Source organism: Ornithodoros turicata, chromosome 1, assembly GCF_037126465.1.
Source record: "Ornithodoros turicata isolate Travis chromosome 1, ASM3712646v1, whole genome shotgun sequence".
NCBI classification, from domain to species: domain Eukaryota; kingdom Metazoa; phylum Arthropoda; class Arachnida; order Ixodida; family Argasidae; genus Ornithodoros; species Ornithodoros turicata.
The window spans coordinates 197,100,068-197,124,256 of NC_088201.1; the positions used below are offsets into that span (position 1 = coordinate 197,100,068).

The window sequence follows — 24,189 nt, forward strand, 5'->3', positions numbered from 1 at the left end:
ACCAAAGACAATCTATGTCAGTAGGCTTGCGCTATACCACATTATTCGAATTTCCCAACATGTAGAAATAAGGCAGTGTCCACCAGCGTGGCACAGAAGTGCTAGTTTTCTGGCATGGTGAAATTTATACGTAGACATAGCATGTAACATACGTAACATAGCACGTGGGAAATGGTTGCGCTGAAACATAATATTGTGAAAATTATTACTGCAGTGGCATAGCAGTAAAATTAGTGATCAAATGTATATGTCAGGGTTTCCACTCGTCATCATTCAAATGAAATTGTCGTTGTCAGGGTCTGCACCATTCCACTGCTTTAGTTAGGTACACGTCAAGGAACATATGCATGCATACCTCCTTCACCTGAACTTGTTCGAAATGCACAATCTTGTTTAATGAGTCACAGTAAAAACTGTACGTTAGGTATTTATCACTGTGCCCAGGTGAATCGCATCTCCAATCTGACGCCAGGTTAGTCGGATCTGTACCAAGGTTCGTTAGCAGTTGTTGTTGCTGTGCCTTGTACACCTGTTAGTACATATGATACACTTCTTCACAGACACCCTAGTTACTGCGATCAAAGTGGAGAGCTGGGATAGTTTGTTCGACATGTCCGAAACTGCAATGACGAAGCACAGAAACAACACAGGACAAGCTTATCCTACCTGATGTTGTGTCTGTGTATCTTGCTATTCATTTTCATTACCCTAGTTACTACAGAACACCACTCTGTAATGCAGGGCCTGGCTGCACGGAACTGTTTGCCTAATGTTGCAGGTCTCATGTTCCTCAAAGAGTCTGAGCGGAACACCCAATGAGTGCTGCTCTGAAAGAGTCTTGTGCAAGCAGACCCTGAACATTTGCCCCACACTGGAAATTTCTAAAGTCATATACACTTTCTGAGGCTAACGATAGATACGCATGAGAACACTTCAGTAGTGGCTCTTGTTCATACCTCTTTGACTGTTGGAAACAGGTATGCACTCTGGTACCTGTAGTACTGTCGGTCTGTTATCACGTGAACACGCATGTGCCGAAGCATTCGCAGTGTTGTTGTGGGGCTCAAACCGGTGTACAACAGTGCTGCAGAAAGTAGTGCATTTCCTGCTGCTTTTTTCCCTATACGGGGTTGGCTGCTCCAATGCGATATGTGACACAGAGGACATTCTGTGGCAACAGTCAGTAGTGTTCCACTTGTTGTGAAAGAGCATCTGCAGGGCTTTGAGCACTCCTTGCAACTTTGGAATAGTTCTGTGAGGCAACTTTCAAACACGATGAACTTCGGTTCCTCATGCAGAGCCTTTTCTTCTAGAGGTTTGTCCCTGCAGGGTATTTCAATGAAGTGTTACAACCAATGCAATAATACAATTGTCATTGGATGCTATTTCATCTGCTTTTCGTTCATTTCATTCATTCTTTTTTTCCTGCATTCAAGTTTGCAAGTACGAGACCGCTGATATGATACTGGATGGATGATTCATGTGATATGTTAGCCACTCCGTTTAGCTCCATTTCTTTACCTAATACGCACAGTAACTGTCCCCCTCTCCCTCCAATTCCTTCAGAAGTAAGAACTGGAGCCTGGCATACCTTAATGAAACGATTGCAGTGATGCAGACACAACAATGACCCTTGTTTCGTAAGCACTATTACTGGTACGCGTATAACTTTACAGTAGAGAAAATGATTTCTTGTCATAGTACATAGGGGTCTTCTGTGAGGTAACGCCAAAGATATTCATAGAATAAGGGGTAATTAAATATCAGGAGGTGAACTCATGTACATGTTTGGACAAAAGTGTACTGAACGTGTGAGCGGTGTATTTTCTCCTCGGTGCAACACCCTAGCTGCGGGCTCGTTCACTCTTTGTGAGGGGTGCGAGTGGAGTGTGCCAGCAGCAACACCTATCAAACCACTGATACCAAAATTACTGTGGTGTGTTGCAACCAGATCACTCACCTACCCCTTGCACAAGTGAACTTGTCCACTTCCCCCTGCTGCTAGGGTGTCGTGCCAAGGACAGACATACACTGCTCATGTATTCCGTGAACTTTTGTCCCAACATGTACCACATAAAACAGAGGAGGTAGTTGTCACGTTAGCATGCTTGATGCAACATACTCTAGGAAGCTCTCGCTCAGTGAAGGGTAATAAGTCACGTCTCCCTCATCAGCCTCATTCTCAGGGTCCACTTCCTCAAATCCTGAGCAGTCCAATATTGGAGATGCTGGGCAGGGTGGAAGCTCCTGAGGAACACTTTGTAAGGGAGATGACACTCGACGTTGCACTATGGGAGCTGCCTCATCAGAAGCTACATCCTGTGATGCCTCTTCAGTTTGCGTGCCAGTCGATTTCATCGCCACCAGTCCAAGCAGAGTGGTGTTGCACTGTGTTGCTGCATAAACATTACATGTTGAGCAACACTAGAGTTACGCTTTCATTTGTAGTTGGACTTTGTCTGTTACTTCTGTACAAGAAGATAGCGGGTATGCACTTACAGATGTTGACCAATCCAACAGATGTCATGGGCAGTACAGCTTGCGTAGCCATATTTCTTGTGGATTTGCGAGCAGTGCAGCAACAGGGGCATGTCCCAAGGCACATGTCTGTGATAGGCCGATCCTAAAAATTCAGCAGGAAAACTGTTTGTACCACTTGCTCACTGCAAATGACTGCATTGCCTTTGCTTCCTCTATTACCACTTACATGTCTGAGTGCTGTCTGACTGCAAAGTGGGAACACATTTTACAAATAGAATTACATAAATGGCCTCTTGTGGGACCGTGCTGCTCATGTGTAGCATATGTAAATCTAAGTTTTGTTGTTTCATAATGTATCGTATGTTCATTGTGTGCTTGTGGTGGGCTACATGATGATAAAGGCTTGCACACAGATTGGTAGCCAGAAATATATTTATTTGAGAAAAGGGTTCTGCAGGGCTTATGGGAGAGGAGGTCTTCCCTCTCCCAAATGTACTAACACAAGGTATAATTTCAGGGGGTTCGGCCTCATGTGTGCACCCAATGCATATGTCTGGGCACTTCTGTTTTAGGCATTGTTTTTACTGTTATGAAATGGGTGTGCCACCAATAGCAATTAAGTGTTTATCGTTGAAAGTCACTTGGGTGGTATTCCTAATCGCTTACCATATTTTTTATGACCAACATCATTTGGGATAACATGGCAGTTACATGGTTTGAGTCTCAATTGACTGATGCCTTTGGAAAAGTATATGCCACATTTTGGAAAAGTATATTGTTGATGTTCTCACCTCATGATGTGTCAGTGAAAACTCACGCCAGTCATCCATGGTCTCCTTAAAAATATGAAAAAGCTCTGACTAGTATACAGTGCACAATTTTTATTTAGTGGGCACAGGAAGCTTATGAAACTACCTCATATGTAGAGGCACCCTTCGTGTCCTGCTGTAATGGGAACTCTGGGAAGTCCTGGGTAGCATCGACAACCTCCTGTAATAAAGAGATAAGAAAATGCATTCAGAGGGCCCCACTCATTTTTATTACTTGATGGCCAATTAGCCATTGACAGCAATAAAAGCCATTACTATGTATTTCTAAGAATGCTGGAAATAAATAAACTGATGTAATTACTGCAATGAACTGCTCAATTTTTCACCTTAGATATATTTTTGAGCACTCTGTTTTTTACATTTCGACACATACATGCATCAAACCAGCAGAAGCTTGTGCGTAAAACAATGTTACACACCTCCTGTGCAACTGACACGTCTAAGTTGTACGGAGATATGTCAGGTCCGTATGCGTGCTCGGCACCTACGGATCCCTTCAAAGGGCAGAAAATAAATATTTGTTAGTACAACACTCACGCTATCTATGACATTTATGAAAGAAATTGGTGCCCTACCTGGCAGACAACAGTTGTGAGCATTTCAGATATGTCCCCCTCTACAGTTTCTTCCACATCCATGAAGTCATCACCCTGACAGTGTAAAAAAAAAATAAACATACAAATTTATGAGCAGTTAAGTTTCTATCTACAGTTCAGTTCATCGTTATTTTTATTCCATAAAAATGAAATGGGGCTACCAGCCACAAAAGGCACAAGCCTGATGAGGTGCCTTGCACCAATACAGTGTGCGGTGACTGAGATATTGCTACTATGAGCCTATAGCAAGTCAATATCACATAAAGAAAATACACAATTGCACCAAGGTGTACCTATATTCACACATACATACACAAAAAAAAATTGAGATAACAGAGTGGCCTCTCTCCAATAAGGCCCCAACAAGTTTTGAAACTGGACACAGGAGGGGAGTTTCCAATCAGCTGACCAAATTTGTTTGGAATAGTCGGAATGAGGAAGGGTGTCTCCTCACTTCCATAGGTGGTGTAGAGCAGTGCAACTTTGTAAGGGGGACAGTTCTGTATTTCATACCGTAATGACATTGTTTGTGATGGTGCTCAAAGATCCTGATTTTACAAGGCGATTTCTTTGCAAAAGCTTCATTTTCCAGTGAATACTTTTTCCACTGTAAGTATTTGCATGTCTCGAAGGAGCTGAGGGGTATGGGAATCTGTAGACACTGGCTACTCTTGTCATACACAAGGCTATCTTTTTTGTATCGCAGCAATTATATCGTAGTTGCCCCAGATTAGACAACACCAGTGCAGTGTGGCGTAAACTAAGGTTTTCAATTGGGCTACACTGTTTTAGAATATTGAACCCTCCTTTACTGTATGCAACATGCTGCATATTACAAGGAGAACAAACATATTAAAGCTTACTCGATTCCTGATTCTGTTTCCTACAGTTGGTGCCACTTGTCCAAAAAAGTCATAGCTGTAAAAACTATTACGAAGTTACTCCTACACGCACACTACACACCTTCATTGTACGTACTACGGGTGTTTCTTACTGCACTGGCATAGCTACATTGTGAACAACACAGAGAATTGTACAATATTTTGGTTTAGTGCGTAAACCGCAACTAGCATACATCCTTGTTTTTCTTTGTTGCATAAATGACCTTCTAACAGCTGCATGCCACAACGTAGTTCTCGCAACCAAAGTAATCACTTTATACATCACGGAGAAGCACTAACCTCGTCACGTCCGGATGCAACACTCCTGGAAGGCAGATTCAAGGAAGGCACTGCAGACTTTCGTAGGCGGAGGTTCTTGGTGCTCAAGCCCAGTTGCTCTACAACTGAAGGGTCCCTCTCGTAGTCTTCATTCTTAAAATGCAACTGGCAAAATCTGCGCTGCTCTACATCACTGCCAGCACACCTTCCAATACTGTCAAGCCATAGCTGCCGCCGCGGTTGATCGCGCGGTATCGGATGGTACCTTATGCTAGCCGAGAATTCTCCGTTCGGGCACCCTTCGACGACACAACCGAGAGGCATGTCAAATTAAACCCGAGGGTGTACCTCGATAAATTGGTCAGTTGTTCAAAAAGATACTATTAAAGAAGTTTAGAAACACACACACGAACTCTAGTGAAACAGCGCGCTGGATCCCTAAAGTCGTCGTAGCTAGTTTCGCTTTCCACGGAAGTTGCTAATTGGATTATCGCAGTCATAAAACAGGACGCAGATGCCGAAGTATAGACATACTTTTTATTTCCAGACATTCTGACAACAGTACATTGTCGTAAAAATGTAGGTTCTTGCGGAAAGTTCTTGTTGTAGTGCTTGATCACGTGATGGCATCTTGCACGCTGATTGCATGGGCGAATGACGTCATCCCAGTGGGATGACCAGATGAGTTTTCTATATATGCGTACGTTTTCTCAGTTTGACGCTAGGTGTGCCAGCGTCGGCGTGAACCGCGATGTTTAAAATTCGAGTTTACGAAAACTACGAGGTGTTGAAGCATGCATTTTCGTATGTGAAGTTGCTTTTGTGTATTCTATCGGTAGCCACTGCGAAAAAGACTCTCCAGCTTCTGGTCAGGGACCCTTTAAGCCTAGAAGGCGGCAAAACTACATTGCTACGGCATTGTGATTGCACTGTACCTCAAGCAAAGAATTCGGCTATACATGTCCGCGACGTAGTCATCATGAGCGTGTCCTTTTGCGTGTCATGGGTCATGAATATGACGCAGCATCATGAAAATTTTGAAATTATGCACAAAAGAAATTATATTCCTGCTCTGCGCTACTGTATAATCAGTGCACTGAGGCTTTCATTCGCTTGTAGTTTGAGTGTGTGTTTTATGAATGTCTGCTACGTTGTGTCTGCTGAAGGACAGTACTGGGACATGTCGAGCTCTAATGTGTAGCTTTTTCCCCATCCCTGTGAGCATATGTGATATTTGATGAGCATGAAATAAGTGAAATGTAACTAAATGAAAATCATGAGCAGCAAACCAGTCGGGGAAATTGATCGCTGTTACTTGAGAAGTTGCTTTTTTTTCCCTCACCAGTCGTTGTCCCAAATCTCTTTTACCGCGATTTTACACGCAAATTAGAACTATTTCAGGAACGTTCCCTGTCACACGCATGCTAGGGTTTGGAATTAACAATCTGTTAGACTGCATCGCAAACATAACCTCCCTGTCTGCTTCTGTTTCACGATGCCTTTAATACAGGGTGTTTCACCTAAAGTGACAAAAAATTCTAGCTGTCGACGCACTCGCCGGAGGATTGTGGACTTTGGACTATTACCTTCTGGGAACTTTTGCGAACTTTCGGATGGATTTGAACTTTTGGACTTTGCGAACTTGAACTTTCGCGAAGGCTTTGGATAATTTTTAATTGAGGGAAATTTAATTTTCAATTAAACTTTGGAAATTGGCAAGCGAACCATAGCCTTTTTTAACAGGAATATGAAGTCCTCCGCGGATAATCACAGACCCAACAAAAACTATGTGCAGTATTCCAAGAGAAATACCCGAAAAAAAAGTAAAAGTTACGCATTAGCCCCGCCTGTTGACTGTGGCAAAGAATAGCGCACGGAAGATGCGTGACGAGGAGGACGTGTTTCCGCGTCTTTCTTTTCCCCCTTTGACTTTGATGCTGGTGACAACAGCGTTATATCACAAAGAAGGCAAAACGAATGAAGGCGGGGACGCTTCCTCCTCCAGACGCACATTTCGGGCGCGCTACTTTGCGAAAATCTAGCAGCGTAGTTTTTACTAATTTGTTTCGACTGTTTCTGTTGCGATACTGTGCATACTCTTTGTTCAGACCGCGATTATCGTTGGAAGACTTCATATTTCTGTAAAAAAGTGAGATTCGCTGGCAATTTTAAAAGTTTATGGCCATGCCATTCTTCTTTTGCTTCTATGAAGCGCCGTCAGAGGTCACATCACACGACACTTCCGGTTTAAGGTAACTGAGTGGGGATGGGGTACTTATCAGAGATATAAGCGAGGTGCTTGGGAAGCGGGGGGACTCTTTTCTTCGAGTTGCTTTTCTGGATACAAGCCGAAGCTTATCTGAATTGTTGAAAGGTGAATAAACCCGGTATGTTGGTTTGAATCTCTGTTGTTCTGCTTGTTCCTTCGTGCGCGGAACGGACGGGCTGACGCCCCGATGTTGTGGGAACTGAGGTTTCCACAAGTTCAATGGACAAAAATAAATTTTCAGCAATTAAAAATTGTCCAAAGTCTTCCTGAATGGTGGTAAAAGTTTCTAGAAGGTATTGCCGACAGTCCCAGAATCCTCCAGCGGGTACTTCGCTAGTTAGGAGTTTTTTATCGCTTTAGGTGAAACACCCTGTATTATAATGTTATATTCGTGCTAGACACAGGCATTTGTGACCAAACATTCTGTTCAACGACTGCACAACATACAGATATCGTGTGTGAGACGCTATGCGGCTGAGCATGACTGATGAATGCAAGGAATATCATTCATGGTGGGGTTTCGAGAGGTAGTTAGTCGCTTTGGGCAAATCTTTTTTACTAACCGTCCGTTGTAGTCGAATGCTTGTCGGTGGCTCCGGCGTTCACCACTCATGTTCGCTTATCATAAACAGGCTGTTGTTGTTTTACCGCTATGTGGCGTTGTCTTATCGATCACAATGTGTAATGAATTAAAAGAAAACTGGGAAGCGTACTGCTTCGGAAGTCGATAGGACCATCTAGTACAGGTGCCTTGAGCGTGAGCGACATAAAGGAAGATGATGCTTTCCATGCCCATCAAGACCAAGATTCTTCTTGTAGCATGAATGTTCGCCAACTCGCAGCTATTTTTTCACCTTTATCCACAGAGTGTGTTCGTTTTTCACTTCCCAGCCCAGTTTACTCCTCCCGATGAAGATTTTCCCGAGCCTCGTGGGTGAGTATATATGTGCAGTTGCGCACTTGCATGTCGCAGGAGGTCTCAGCAACAAGTAACGACTGCTGAATGACAGCCTGTTCCTTGGATCCTCAAGGGTGCTTCTGGTGATTCGTATCAACAATATTGCTCACATGCAGGGAAAAAAAAATGTTAGGGAGATGTTATAGAGAGGGGATATCGTCAAACATTTAGGCGTATTAGGGAGAATAATGTGGATTAATCACTGGCAACAGCACTCTGAACGCTTGTTGCGTAAGAGTGCGGAAATGTTTTTCTTCTTTCTTCTGTTTTGACACATCATTGGACCTAGTATATGCAGACCGTAATGTGTTCATATGAACGGAATATGTTCATGACTTGCACTCTACATAGGGAACTCTCCCACATAACACGGCGCTTATGCCTGCACTAAGGCGCCATCAGAATCGCAGTTCGCATACTTGATCTGATGAAAATGGGAGGCGCACGCGGTACGGTGGAAATTAGCTGTCACAAAAAGATGCGCCCCCTCTCTCCAGAAAGCGGAAGGGGTAGCTCAGCACTGTAAAAAAACAAACAAAAAAAACTGTAATCTTACTCGCAGGTGACTGCTAACTCTGCTGCCGAAATATGATGTTATATTCGTTTGGAGTGCACACTTCGCACTCCTCTCTAGGCGAAAAGAATGACACTTACATTAAAGGGATGTGGCGTGTCGCAGAGAAAAGTAGACAGGCAGACAGCAAGGAGGCAACTGAATGTGGCTGCACTCGGCTCGCTAGGAACTGGAGCCCATGAGCGCGCGTCAACGTTTATTTTTGGCGCGTATCTTCCGGTGGCGCCGACCTGCGGCCGCTACAGGGCTCCCCCCGCCCCCCTTCAGAGAGGAGGCGACGTGGACACGAAGCGGAGCTGCCCAAGTAAGCTTGCGACGAGGCTTCGGAGGAGATAAGGCGGGGGAAGAGTCCTCGCCAAGAGCGAGTGGGGGGAAGCGGGGGCGACGGCTTCAAGGTAGGCCGGCTTGAGGCGGTCCAGCGAGACGACATGGCGCTAGCCCGCGATGTCGATTGTGAAGGTCTTGCTGTTCCGGGAGAGAACACGGTAGGGACCATTGTAGTGTGGCGAAAGCTGCTTCCGCACAGCATCATGGCGCAAGAACACGTGTGTGGTCGTGTTGACGTCAGGGTGGAGGAAAACTTTGGAGGGAGGCGGCGACCTGGAGGGAACCGGCGCCAGGCCACGAAAGAAACGCCGGAGCTGCTGGACGTACTCGGCCTGGGGAAGAGAACGTACGCCGTCGGTATCGCTCCAAAAGTCGCCGTAAGTGTCGCAGTGTCGTTCCGTAAACAAGCTGGGCTGCGGTGCAGGAGAGGTCCTTGAAGGCCGAACGGATGCCCAGCATGACAACAGGCAAGTGATCCACCCAGCTGGTTTGGGCCTCGCGAGCGATGAGCGAAGCTTTCAGCTGACGATGAAAGCGCTCGACGAGGCCGTTGGAGGAAGGGTGGTATGCCGTGGTGCTGATATGGTGAACACCGAGGAGAGCCATCAGGTTCTTGAAAAGGGCACTCTGAAATTGTCGGCCCTGGTCTGTTGTGATGCGCGTCGGACAGCCGTAACGGGCGATCCAAGTTGAAACGAGAGCGCGGGCTACGGTATCCGCCGTGATGGCACTGATGGGGACGGCCTCGGGCCAGCGGGTGTAACGGTCTACAATGGTTAGTAAGTAGCGCTGGTCTCGGGACGGTGGTAAAGGGCCCACAAGGTCAACGTGGATGTGAAGGAGGCGACCGTCGGGTGCGGGGAAGTGGCCAGGAGGGGTCCTAGTATGGCGACTGACTTTGCTCTTCTGGCAGGCAGTGCAAGATTTTGTCCAGCGCCGGACATCGGTGTTTATACCAGGCCAGACATAGCGTGAGCACAATAGCCACTGCGTAGCCCGAATGCCAGGATGACTAATGTTGTGCAGCGCCTCAAACGCGGAGAAACGATGCGAAGAGGGCAGGTACGGACGAGGCGCGGAACCGGAAACGTCACAAGCGATACCGCAAGGTGCAAGAGGCAGGGAAACATACTCCATGCGGAGGGAAGATTTGGTTGTGCGGCTTGAAGCTCTTGGTCGCAGGCCTGCGCAGCTGCGAAATCATCGAGTGTGAGAGCAGGAGCAGAGAGAGCCTCGATGCGCGAGAGAGCGTCTGCCGCTTGATAGTCGGTCCCGTGAATGAAGCGAATGTCCGTGGTGTACGCGGAAATGAAGGAGAGGTGACGAAGATCAGTAGAGGGATAGGTCGTGCGGTTGGTCTTGAAAACAAAAGGCAAAGGCTTATGACCTGTACGGACGTGGAAATGGCTTCTGTCCAGGTAGTAATGGAAATGCGTGATGGCGTAATAGATGGCGAGAAGTTCGCGGCTGAAGGCACTGTGCTTCTCCTCAGATGGTTTAAGGCGCTGGGAGAAGAAAGCCAGTGGCCTCCAGTCCGTGGAGGAAGATTGCTGGAGCACAGCGTGTGTTGAGGCATCGATCATGAGCCGAAGTGGGGCCGAAGAAATGGGAAGCACCAACATAGTGGCGTTGGTCAAATGATTTTTGGCTTGGAAGAAAGCGTCTTGAGCTTCAGTAGGGAGGTCGAAGGGCTGGTTAGTCTTTGTGGAAGCACGAAGCAGGTCCGTGAGTGGCCGGAGGATGTCGGCGCAGTTCGGGATAAATCGACGATGAAAATTTATCAATCCCAGGAAATCCCGGAGCTTGCGAAGGGAGGTGGGTATGGGAAAATCCTGCACTGCGCGAACCTTTGAAGGAACGGGGACGGATGCCTTCCTGGGAAACCAGGTGGCCCAGAAACTCCAGAGAAGACTGGCCGAAAAGACACTTCGCGGGGTTGAGGACTAGGCCATGCTCGTCCAGCCTTTCGAAAAGTTGACGAAGGTGGTGCTTGTGTTCCTCCGGGGTCTTGCTAGCAACCAGGATGTCGTCGAGGTAAACGAAGACAAACGGGAGACCCCGCACCACTTCGTTCATAAACCTTTGAAAGGATTGCGCCGCATTGCGTAGACCAAATGGCATGCGCACGAATTCAAAAAGGCCAAACGGTGTAATGATGGCTGTCTTTGGAATGTCTTCCGGTTCCACAGGTATTTGGTGGTAGGCCTTTACCAAATCAATTTTGCTGAAGGTGGTCACGCCGGCGAGGTCGAGGGTGAAGTCATGAATGTGTGGAAGCGGATACTGGTCCGGTACGGTGGCGGCATTAAGGGCTCTGTAGTCACCGCACGGGTGCCAGTCTCCGGAGGCTTTCGGGAACATGTGCAGCGGGGATGACCAGGGGCTGGAAGAGGGTAGAATCAGTCCAAGCTGCAACATGTGGTCAAACTCCCGACGCGCTATATTCAGCCGCTCGCCAACGAGACGGCGCGGTCGAGCAGTTACCGGCGGGCCAGTGGTGATGATATGGTGCAAACGGCGTGCTTAGGGGGAACGGCCAAGTTGCAGGGTTTCGTGATGGTCGGAAAGGCGAGCAACAGCTCAGCGTAGGAGCAGGTGGGGACCACAGTTCGAATGCCCATACTTGGGTGGGTGGAAGGCACGCCGGAGATTGTAAGGCCAGTTGTCGAGTCAGAGAGCTTCTTGCGGGAAATGCTGATGTCAAGTCCGAAGTAGTGAAGAAAGTCGGCCCCCAGGATGGGGTAGGGGACATTGGCTATGACGAACACCCATTGAAAGAGGCGCCTAAGTCCTATGTCGATAGCGAGGGAACGCAAGCCGAATGTCGAGATCTGGGAAGGGTTCACAGCCTGGAGTTTCGAAGTGGACGGTCCACGGGCGCGGTCAGATCGCGTGGGAGGTACAATACTGACCTCAGCTCCGGTGTCCATTAAGAAGCGGTACTTCGCAATTCGGTCGGTGACAAAGAACAGGCAGCTTCCTCGAGGGCCGGAGTCGTAGGCCGCCACTATCGACCGGCCTCCGCATTTCCCGACCAAGAGCAAGGCCGGGTGCTTTGAACGCGTTGCCGCCGTATTTTTCATGGTACCAGCAAATATCGCTGGACGGGCGCTGCTCATCGGCGTGAGCAGAAGGAGAACGGCGGCGGGTGCGAGAAGGAGAGCGTCGAGTGCGGCGTCGGCGGGAAAAATTATAGCGCATACTCTCGACGGCATCCGACAGTCGTGCGACTTGTTCTTGCAGCGATGCAGTAACATCGTCAGCGGCGCAGGAAGAGGTAGCCGGAGTTGCACGGGAGACAGACGCGATAGATGGCGAGGAATGCTCGATAATCCGCAAGCTGAGCAAGGTGCTCAAGGGAAACCTCTTGTGAGCCCGCTAGCACCATGCGCACTTGCTGTGGTAGCCTCTGGAGCAAAAGCTCCCTCAATATTGGAAGCTGAGTGTCGGCTGCGCTGCCAAGCAGCTGCCTGCGATGGAGGAGCTGCGACGCTCTGCGGTCACCCAATTCTTCACCGGAGAGCAGTTGGCGCATGCGCGACTGTTCTGAGCACTCGGTGCGGGTTAGAATGGCCTCTTTGAGTTGCTCGTAAGGATTATCGGGCGGAGGGGCGCCCAGTAGATAATCCACTTGATCAGCGATATCCGGAGGAAGAGCAGACACGACGTTTAAGTACTTTGTAAGCGGCGAGGTGATGCGACGAAGGGCAAATCGGGCTTGGATTTGCAGGAACCATGCCCGAGGGTTCTTTGTCCAAAAAGGGGGCAAGTGAACTTCAACGCCAACCGTGCCGACGGAAGGTTTCTCGGTAAGCTGAGCGGAAGTGGGCGGCGGTGGCTCCAAAGGAGCGTCGGGGGGAATGTCCATTGTTCGGGTCACCAGTTGTGGCGTGTCGCAGAGAGATATAGACAGGCAGACAGGAAGGAGGCAACAGAATGTGGCTGCACTCGGCTCGCTAAGAACTGGAGCCCGTGATCGCGCGTCAACGTTTATTTTTGGCGCGTATCTTCCGGTGGCGCCGACCTGCAGCCACTACGGGGGTATTAGAGTCCGAAAGCCTCGATCGCAACTATGCAGTGTGCACTCCAAATGGATTTCGTCCAGCATACAAGTTACGGCACATAGGCCGGCAACAGAGTCAGCAGTCACTTGTGCGGAAAATTGCGGAACTGTTTTTTACAGTGTGCCATCTGGCTATACTCCAAAAAATGAACATCACTGCATAGCACGCTCTTGGCCAACCATTGCAACAAATGATAAGGTTATTTCTGATTTGAGGGGAGAGGTAGGTGGACGCTTTTCGTGTCAATTATCATGTGTTCAAATTGACACAAAAAGTTTTACGCCCCCTTTATCTTCGAATCAGAAGCGATAACACTATCATACGTGGCAATGGTTGGCGCAGAGCCTGATACGCGGAGAAGTTCAGTTTTTAGAGTGTAGGATCTAGGGCAATGACACAGCTATAGCAATCGCTACCGAAGCTACGTTCTGCGTTGACTATCTAACAGACGTGCACTCTCCTTTCCTGAAATGAGAACCGAAAGCTGTGCCTATAGCTATAGCTACCGAAGAACAGGCTCTACACAGACTCTTCCCCGGGTGATGTTTCATTTTTGTAGTACATCAGTTTCACACAGCAATTGTACTGTTTCGGGTTATATTTTACATAATGCAGAAAAGTTTGCTGCTCCGATGTTACTTTAAAAAATCATGTCCGAAAATGCGCTAAACACATCTCCTATCTTTTCAGACATGGTCACTCAGGCCAAGCTCGTTCTGGTACGTATAATTAAAAAAGCGTACGACACTTTCTTCTTTCCGATTTCTTTCTGTAAATTTTGCAAAACCAGAAACATCTACTTCGTACACCGTGTCAGTTCAATGATACGCCATTTAGTTTAGCTGTATTGCCGTCCTTTCTGGCTGACCTTTCCTGTGGATATAAATAGATCCCCCCCCATCACTCACGATTGGGTAAATGAACACGATAAGGCGATTTTACTCCAATGTGGAACAACACAGGTGCGAGCTACACTGTAAAGTGTGTAAAGCCCAGAACATAAATGCCCGAAGAAAATTCGGGGTGTGTGAAACTACCTAAACACGAGCGCTGGACGGTGTAGGAAAAGTTAGTAGAACGCATAGTAGAACGCACGTCAGACAGGCACTGACTGAGACAGCCTTTCAATGGGTGCAAATCGAATGGAGTCATGCAGTTGATACGCAGGGAATGATGAACGGCGAAGCTATCCGTCGTTGGCCTCGACTGAATTCCAGCAGAAATACGCACTGACCGAAAAGAAGCTCTCGCAATCATACACGGTTGCCACAGGTAACCTCATCCCATATTTAACTAACCGGTAGTATCGTAGGGGAGACAGACTACGAGCTGCTGCGAACATCTTTGCATAGCCACTTCATCGATGTTTGCTGCGACTGCAGAGAGTGAGACTGACACTGGAAGCATGCCCGCTCGAAGCAAAATACAAGACAGCGAATGAACAAGTCTTGTCGGACACACTCTCAAGATTTGGAAGCGAAGAGGTGTTGCGAAAACAAGAGAAAAAAAAACAATGTTCGTCCAATGATAAAGCTGTCCTGGGCGTACCGCTACTGGGAGCCCTGTATGCTACAGCGCCTATCGCACGGAATTGATCAGATTCTGAGTGACGGCATTGAGTGACGAGTCGTTGGTTCCGATAGGTATGACAACTTGACGGTTCCTTGGTCCATGGGAACACAGAAGACACCATGAATGAGATGCTAAGAAACTGCACAACCCAGAAAATGATCTGGCCGTTACTATCTACAGCACAAGCAGTAACACGTGGTCTCCCGCTGTCGTAGCCGCCCTATAGGTTTTGGCACCATGTTCACGTTCCGTGTCTACAGCTGAGAGACAACAGTTCACGAGAACATGGGCACATCTACGTAGTAGGAGCCGCAAGCAAGGCAGTGCAACAATACAAAAGACATCCGAAGGTCCCGTCAGGAAGCGCACTTGGCAAACAAGAGGCCGGCATGGTTTTCGAATCGGGGCCCCTACAGGGGTTGAGAAACCACACGGATAGAAGTTTGTCTCGGGCAGGGTCTGTACGTCTTACTCCATGAACATCGTACGCAAAGTCCCACCTCCCGCATCCTACTATTTTTTATGTCTACTGAGTTTTAACAATGTCCCATTTTCGAGGCCCCCGCCGACCGCACGCCAAGCGGTGCCCAGCAGCTGACGCTTTGAGCGGTTGTTTCATGGCGTCATAACGCTTTTGCTCAATTTGTTGATTTCTGCTTCCGGTCCGAGGACTTCGGTCACGAGGACGGGAAAATACGCACTTCTGCTGCGCGCGCGGTACTAAGTCATACCGATATCAGGCGAGGAGGAGGGGAGCCAACTGTGAAAGGACCTATTCATATTCAAAGTGCACTAACTCAGTGATGCGGGAGCGCAGCGTGAAGGAGTTTCGACAGACATGTTTGACACCCATGAATCTACATTTCAACCACGATTTCGTGTAATATTAGGGATTTGATTCACAAAACCGACTTTCGCCTACATGGTTTTCGTGTGTTACCGTTTTTCCGTTACCTTAAATGTGGGACATGTGAACGTAGATATAGCGATACAGTATAAGCAATGTGGAGAGTGACAACGAGTATAATAGATGTAATTGCACGCTCGCGTAATACATGTTGCTAATTGAAAGCGGTCCCCATGGAACCAAGGATACTAAGGGGACCGACTGACGTAATCCTTAGAGAAGACGTGTTTAAGTTTTCTCGTCGCCATTTGTTACGGAGATCCAACCTCTACGCACGAATCTTCACCCCCTTAACATTGGTAGTGTTTGGAATTCTTGCACCATGGGCGTTCCCATAATTTTTTAAAAGGGGGCAAAGCCCTTCCGTGGGTGGGCAAGCGTGAATCCCCCTCCCTACCACCATTTTTTTCTGGAGGCGGACGTTGTGGACAGTGACAGTGTTCACATGTTTTTATTGCACATCTGAGAATAATCATTACTCCTATGGCTAAAGAGCGCACTGTTTTCTTAAGCGACCTTGGATATCCAGGGGCAGCCACGGTCTCCCCTTGCTGCCCTCTCGGTACGCCCATGACCTGTGCCGAATATCCATGCATCCCCATATCCCACTTCCCAGCCCTCTTTGCACCGTGTTACACAACGTATTCAGATGAAAGTTTTTATTTTATTTTCACGTTTAATAGACAAGGAATAGGATCGCATGACAGTTTGTACACGATTTGTTATCTTATATTAGAGAGTGTAAGTATACCTCTGATAACGTAACCGTGAATCTACCGAACATATTGGAACCAATGGCAGCGTTCATGACACAAAATCTGATCAGTTGATTGGATGTGGTAGATATGCTACTTCGGAAGCCACGTTATCGACAGTCTACGCTGACTATTAGTGGGTTTAGTATACCGTTGATAAGGTTATCGTGCCTATCGGAACCAATCGCAATGGTGCGTGACTCAGAATCTTATCCACTGATTGGTTCCGGTTGATACGGTTCGACGCAAGCCACGTTATCAACGGTCTGCTAAAACTCTCTATTATGTTCTTTATCGTTCATTTTAGCACCCAGCAAGCTGTTCCTATTGATCTTTTGCAGGAGCGGCATTAAGGCAGGAGTTGCAATCGCGTAACTTCATCGTGTGGATCTGCAAGTTACTGTGAATATGAAGAACAGTCTCCGATGAAGATTCGAAAGATCAACGAAATAAGTGTTTTTTCTTAATTCCGTATTAGCGCCGCGAAGCAACTGTGGCTATGAGCGGCGTACAGACGTGCACAGATGGAGAGAGGACAGCAGGAAGGAGTGGGGGACAGGGGGTTAGTATGCGTCCTGGGCCGACTTGAGGGGGAACTGTGCCGACATTCGTCTGGAAAGTCCTCGGAAAACCCAGGGAAAACCTCAGACAGCGCAGCCGGTGACAGGATTCGAACCCAGGTCACCTCCCAGTCTTGGCGTGGAAAGCGATCATCCTAACCACTGTGCCACGGGAGCTGGTCAGTAAATAAAAGTCGCAGTTTATGGCACATCGTCTCGTGTGTGCCCCCCGCTTCTCCTCCCCGGTTCATTCTCCTCACTTCTCCTCCAGCACTGGGGTAGAGTATCGCCCCCGGGGATGAAAGTCCCCACCCACCATCCTGATTTAAAGTTGTTGTTTGTCTCGCGTGTGCATGCTTCCAGAGGCTCCAGAAAGTGCAGCGCAGGGCAACCACCACCGTCTCGGACCCTTGGAGCATTCTTTCGCGCACCGGGATTGGGTAGGTGTGTGATACTTTTTTAAAAATGCGATTTCCGTCCCTTCAGGAGAGTAGTATAGATTCGAGCCCCACAACAACCACTTTTTTCTAATCCAGTTGTAGGAATTTCTAATCCAGGTCAAGCCAGGTCTAATCCAGGCTCGACCCCTTCATGGTGATCCATCTAATTCCTATGTCATTGGCTGCCCTTCCTTGCCGCATTTGCTCACTCGCTCATGAACACCAAAATTATCTATTCTGTTCAATTCTAAGTCAGTTCATAGGCTTCCAAATTGCTCTTTTTCCTAATCCAGTTCTAGGAATTTCTAATCCACCACCCAATTCAAATCTAGGTCAAGCCACTTCTAAGTCCTCTGGTTGGTTGGTCACAGCTCCATTCCTTCACGCTGATTGACCGATCCCTTCATGGTGATCCATCTAATTTCTATGTGATCGGCTACCATTCATTGCCACAACATCTGCTCACTCGCTCGTAGACATCAAAATGATCTATTCTATTGAATTCTAAGTCATAGGCTTCCAAATCGCTCACTTGTCCATAGGTCCAGGGGGTGGTCACTTCCATTCATTTCTAAAACCTAGTGATTGGCTAGTGATTGACACACCCGTGCAATGACGGCGCTGCGATGAAGATTCCCCTTTTCTGGCACGTCTGATCATCTCGTAATGCTGCGTTCGTGAGATCAGACAAGGGAGGGAGGGTGCAGACATCTATTGACCAAGTCTCAAAGGAGTTGGACGATAGATGTCTGCACCCTCCCTCCCTTGTCTGATCTAACGCAGTATTACGAGATGATCAGACGTGTCAGAAAAGGGGAATCTTCATCGCAGCGTCGTCATTGCACGGGTCACGGTACCAGTACGATGACGGTATGGTCATCCTTTTCGTGCACCCATTCCGCTACCGCACTGCCACGATGACCCCTGCTTCTCCTGTCTGCGAGAGAGAGAGAGAGAGAAGCATATCTCGACTACAACTTTTATTCTCGATTACATGCGCGTGCAGCTCTTTGTTCCGCGGTTACTCGATCCCTGACGATGACGCTCTCGGGCTCTCTTCCGGGTTTTCCGATGCTGCACAAAGAGAGAGCACTATCGTAATCCTATACGCGTCAAAACACTAGGAAAGCTTACCGTATTCGCAGCTTCCATAAGGGAAGGAGTGTACGGAATCCACGAGATAGCGCTTGTCGTCGTAGGGGACCAAGCTCTTCTTGAGTCTCGAAATGGTGTACATTGTTTGCTTTATACTCTGGATGGTGCACTGCTTCTGAGAGACTGTCTTTTCATTGAACAGAGAATCTCGGTACACTTCGTGCAATAAATGTTTCCTCACCACGTCTTTCTTAACTCCCTTCGCTCTCGCGATCTGTTTGTGTGACCCAGCCAAGAGAATGCTGTACATTTTCGCTCGGATGGCTACGACTTCCTGAATAACACCACCTCCCGTCTCGTCTTTGAAGTACCCCATCTGGTTCGCGTGCTCGTCGTTGAAAAGCGGGTGGTCCGGTGGATAGGAAGACAGATCTAACTCATTCTCAATCTTCATGAGCTGTTCTTCCAGGCTTTCACACGTGAGAGAAAAAATTATGCTGTCCGTATCGCTATAGATCAATTGCACTGGACACGTCAAGCGAGAAAAGAGAGACTCGTAGATGAAGCTGTACATTCGGACTTTGGATATCTCTAGAATGGCAAAGCCCACATAAAGGGGGTGCGTGCATTTGACCCTCCTATTCTGCATCTCGTATAAGATGCACTTGTCACTCAGAATGTGAAAATGCTGACTGCTGACGGAGCTAGCTTTTCGGAGCGCGCTTTCTTTGTCGTAGGCTATAGCGTACCTTTTCATGTGTCTCACATTTTGTATCGACTTACCGAACGTACTGTTGGACATGGTTTTGTACAAAAGTCATTCGACTTTCGTGGTGGCGGCATTCCTCAACGTGACGTTTCTGTGCACGAAGGCTCGCAAAAAATTGTCTTGGCGGAACGAAAGAATGCTGTGAACACGCTTTATTTTCATGCCCAACCTCACATACAGTGCGAGCAATGCATAATGAACGACGTAGCGTTCTTTATCGTAGCACGTCAGCAAGAGTTTCTTTGTGGGAGGGGCGTTCAGCGCCAACGCGTCTTTCAAGTGTCGCTGGTAGGGGGAGAGTTCGTTCTCGTTCACACACCTGTGTTCGGGTGCCAGGGGAAAATCCCTGGTGAGTGCGTGTAGTTCTTCAGGGTATGTCAAGTCTACCACGTAGACGTAACCCACTTCCGAATCGTGAGGAATGTTGAGAAAATCGATCTCGCTCCACCTCGAAGGATCGACCCACTCAAAACCACCTGTCGGGAGATGGAAAGTCATCGCGTACGGGTACAAACTATTCACGTCAAGGTACTGGATAAAAGTCTTTTCTTGCTGTGGATCGTAATCGTCGCACTCCTCGTGATTAGCCCGACAGTATCTATGGAAGCTGTTACAAATGCCTCCCCTGATTCCTTTCTCGATCGTTTCGTACATCTCCTGATCACTTATGAGCTCGAGCTTGACTTTAGTGAACTTCAGAGCGCTGCTCCACGCGTAACTGGCAAGGGACACGGTGCGTAAGATATCTATCCTATCCGTTTCTTGCGCAATTCTCCTGAAATGCTAATACCCATGACGTCATCATCGCCAAAATGTTTGAAGAGTTTCGTTTCCAGTGTACAACACTTTTGCTGCGCGTGAAGTCGGTTTTTTCCCGCCTCACATATTTCGGGAGATTGGCAGCGCCCGCTTCTTCTGCACCAGTTGTGGTGGATTGTGGTCCAAAGGTACGCTTCCTCGTTATTTTTTTTAATACGTTCTATAACCAGTCACATTTTTTTCAGAGCAAAAGCATTGGACGGACCGATTGATTCGCCCGTTTCTCGGCTGTCGGACGGTACCGTTCGACGTACGTTGCGAAGGACTTCGACTATTGAAGGAAGATGGAGAAGATGGACCATCAGTGTCACTCTGTGACTGAAGAAGATTGTACGTGTGTGTTTGAGATTAAAAAAAAAAAAACACGCGTTTCTCACGCTCTTTTCGTTGCAGATTACGAATGGCTACTGACGGGAGATCTACCCCCGGTCCTAACCTTCAAGCCTCCTCCAAAGACCTTCTTTTTGCGGATCGGCGATCACTTGACCACCTGTCGTTGCGGTGGACTCTGGTCGAGAAACCCCAGCCATTGGTTAGACTCGAGCCTTCGTCCGTATTTGGGCTGCCTTCCCGGCTACGAAACCAAAGCTGGAGCCTAATTCATGTGTAACGAGAAATAAAAAAAAGGTTGTCTACTCTCATTCCGTCTCAGTCATGATGACGCCCGAGCAGAGGTTTGCCACCTTTGTGCAAACACGAATGTATCGGGACTTGCTGCGATTACGCGATTATATTCACGGCGATAGCTGCGAGGGAGACTTTCGCTCGATTCTCAAGACGATACCCTTACGTCTGTTCACCGTCAGTGGGAAGATTGCAAAGAAAATGAAGCGATTCGTAGATTACAAGCTCGAGCTGCTGGAGAAGTATAGACGAGGAGAGACAGTCGACCCGTGTCTCATCAACGCGGGTTTCAACCAACCTATCGTCCGTCGCTACTGGCTTCTCCACACATCCCTCGACGTCACGGTGCAGACCGGCGACGACGGCGGTGAGCGTCGGGTCAGCACGTTGGAAGATCGTCTCGCAAGGGTCTTGTGTATGTCGTGAATAAATAAATAGTCTATTTTTTACGAAACGAGTTCGCTCACGAGGAGACGTTTTATTGTTTTGTCATTCTCTTCGAGGTTACAGGAAAACATGAATACACAACTTTTCAAGCTGTAGCGTTTCGACATGCGCGTGGCTACGTAGATACAAAAAAGCCCGCTGTAAGGCGAAAAGGGTGATTGAATACACTTGTCGTTATACTCGTCCACTACAGGTAAAGTCCTTCGAAGGTTTTCTTCGATGGGGGGAAGTCCGTAGCTGTCGAAAAACACGGTAGACCCGTCGTAGTTTTTCAGGTAGAGCACCCAGTGCTGCCCGCGTCTTCTTCGCTCTTCCGTATTGATGATTAAATAACCGGGCTTGCGTAAAACGAAGGCTTCGTTGGAAGCGCAAATGCCTCTCAGCATGGAGGAAGCGAGGGGGTTCAGGGACACGAGTTCCAAGATGTCGCTCTCGTACATCTTTTCTTATGGGAAGGTGACCGTACGGTCCTTGTCGACGTACATGAGCTTGGGACACTCGGAAATCAAGAGGACAGTGACCGCGTGTGGAAGGGCTTTAGCGAAGCGTAATTGCAGGCGAACGTTTCCTTTTCGCCACTCGTTCAAATGCGAAGGAGAAGAACACTTGTCCACGTCCAAGTTGAAGTAGAGAAGGAACCCGTTCGTTTTAAATCGCTCGTAGCTATACTTGAAATGTTTCTCTCCCAGTTCTTGCAAGAAGTTAAAGTAGGGAATTTTGACGAGATCGTTCTGAAAGTCGTACTCGGCTCGCACTTGCTGGCCGTCCACGGAGAGCATCGAATGAGACAGGTCGTAATGACGGAATTTGTAGGGGTTCGATTGGATGTCGCCCAGAAAGTCGGACGTGGCGAGCAGGGCGACGCATAATTTGGAAGGTACCCTTTCGAGGTAAACGTTTTCAAAGTGAGCGTCCAAGCTCCCGGCACTCAAGCTCCGCACCTTGGTTTCCAATCCGCGTAACACGTAGATGGCCGGCGTGGTCTGAAGCCGCCGCTCGTATTCCAAAAACAGGGAAGGTGCCAGCGTCACCTTTTTCAAGTGTAACGTCATTTCTTTAATGTCCACCTCGTAATTGTACGTTTTCTTGTCTTTGGGGACCGATACGAGTTTAAATTCGTCGTTGTTTAACAGGAAAACGACGCGAATTTCGACGGCAGGTACCATCAGGCGCGGCTGTTGAAACAGGTCGGTATTGATCTGTCCGACCAGGTTAAAGTATTTTCCACCCTTCGTCGCTTCGTAACGTTGTTTCGGACCGCGAGAAGAGACGTCGTAATCGTCCTTTAAATGTTCGTCGTCCTCGACATAAAGTCCAGCCGCGTGCACTGTTTCTTGAGCCATGGGCGTGGAATGAAGCACGACGTCCAAAATACTCCTGTAGGCGTACAACTCGTTGGAACTGACGAGCTTGTTGTTCGCATAAACGGTGACCGTCTTAAACATGCCGCTCAACAGGTGGTTTATTGGGAAAACGACATCTTTCTCGTCCATTTCTTCCCCGTCGTCGCGAACAATGCCCACGGTCAAAGACACGAAACTGCCGTAGAGATCCAAGTGTGCCCTTTGCAAATTTTGAATACAAAATTCGATCACGGAATTATTTACCCCGTTGACCGGATAAAAAAGTTGGTACGAAGTATCTTCCACGCCGTATTGAATGGAAGGGGGTTCGAATATCATCACGTCATTCGTAAGACAATGCGGTGACCGTTGCGTCTGTATTTTTGCTTTCGTTGACGTCATGGCGGAGCGCGCGCAGCGGATGTGTGACCTTCACGGCCTACCAAAGATATCTGCAGGTGCGTCGTGTGTCGGCGCCTTTTGTTGTCTTTTGCGGCGTTTCTTTCCATTGTTGTTCTTGTTTCCAGAGCCCTCCATGGAATCCAGCACGTCTCTCCCCGTTGCTATGGCCGTCTTTTTTACTGCGCGCGATATTCCTTCGCCATCGGCCAAATTCCGCGCCAAGCGCTTCAACGTTCTCTTGGCGATCGGTTTTATTTGCTGCCACATGGGAACGATAAACTTGGATATGTTGCTCAACACACCGCCCCCTCGTTGGAAAAGGGGTCCCGTGCACACGGAAATTATTTTGGGGGAATTACGGTACATATTTGAAATGCAATGTTAGATTGGTTCTGCCTTTGGACCGCAACGGCAAACGTCTTCCCGTTTCGTCCGCGAGAACGATCGTCACTGAGGGAATTTCGAATTGAGACAGGTTAAAATACTGGATGTTATCTAACGTGTAGGTGACGACGTGCTTGTCTTTCTCGTAATAAAAGAGTAGTATTTTTAATATCGTTTTTTTCCCGCTCCCCACGTACGTGGGTTCCACGATATCCGTGTACACGATTATGTTGTGAAACGGGGGTTCCAGGAGTACCTCGACGGAGCTCGTGGCATCCTCCCCCGTGAACACGGTACGCGATTCGAAGCCCAAAAGCACGGCTAGGTACTCGGAAAGTCTTAAGGAGGTGCCCTCGGAAAGCCGAATTTTACATTTCTGTTCGGTTCCGTCGAAGCTGAAGCGCGCGCGTACGCCTACGCGCTGGTTAATCGCATCCAGAAGTGCTTGCGGCGTCGCATAATAGCCGGGAGGCAGATGTACTTGCAAAGATCGAGGAATTTTCGTCTTGATCGTGAAAGAAAATTGGCGCGCTACGGGGAGAGAGACGCGTAGCGTTTCTCCGTGTCCCTCGACGGGTGTGAGATGTAGCAGCTTGACAAAGGGGTCCGGTACGTGCAACCCTTTCGGCGTTTTCAGAGAGTAGATGTTATCCGTGAATTCTAGCGAGGCGTCCAGCTTGTGCGTCTGGAAATACTTGTTGAGTGTGTTCCGTAGGGACGTGGTTTCTGAATTGAAAGTGACGTCGCCGAAAGCGACGGGTGCGGCGTGCTCCAATAAGATGGAGGTGGCTTCGCGTTCGCTCAATTTGGGAG

The 24,189-nt window shown here is 48.1% G+C and overlaps 1 protein-coding gene across 1 annotated transcript; it reads right to left on the reverse strand.

Moving 5' to 3' along the window:
• Positions 1–12,454: 12,454 nt before the first annotated feature.
• Positions 12,455–13,063, reverse strand: LOC135393090 (uncharacterized). The gene has a single exon (XM_064623650.1). It carries the CDS (start codon positions 13,061–13,063, stop codon positions 12,455–12,457), a length of 609 nt encoding a protein of 202 aa, XP_064479720.1.
• Positions 13,064–24,189: the final 11,126 nt, after the last annotated feature.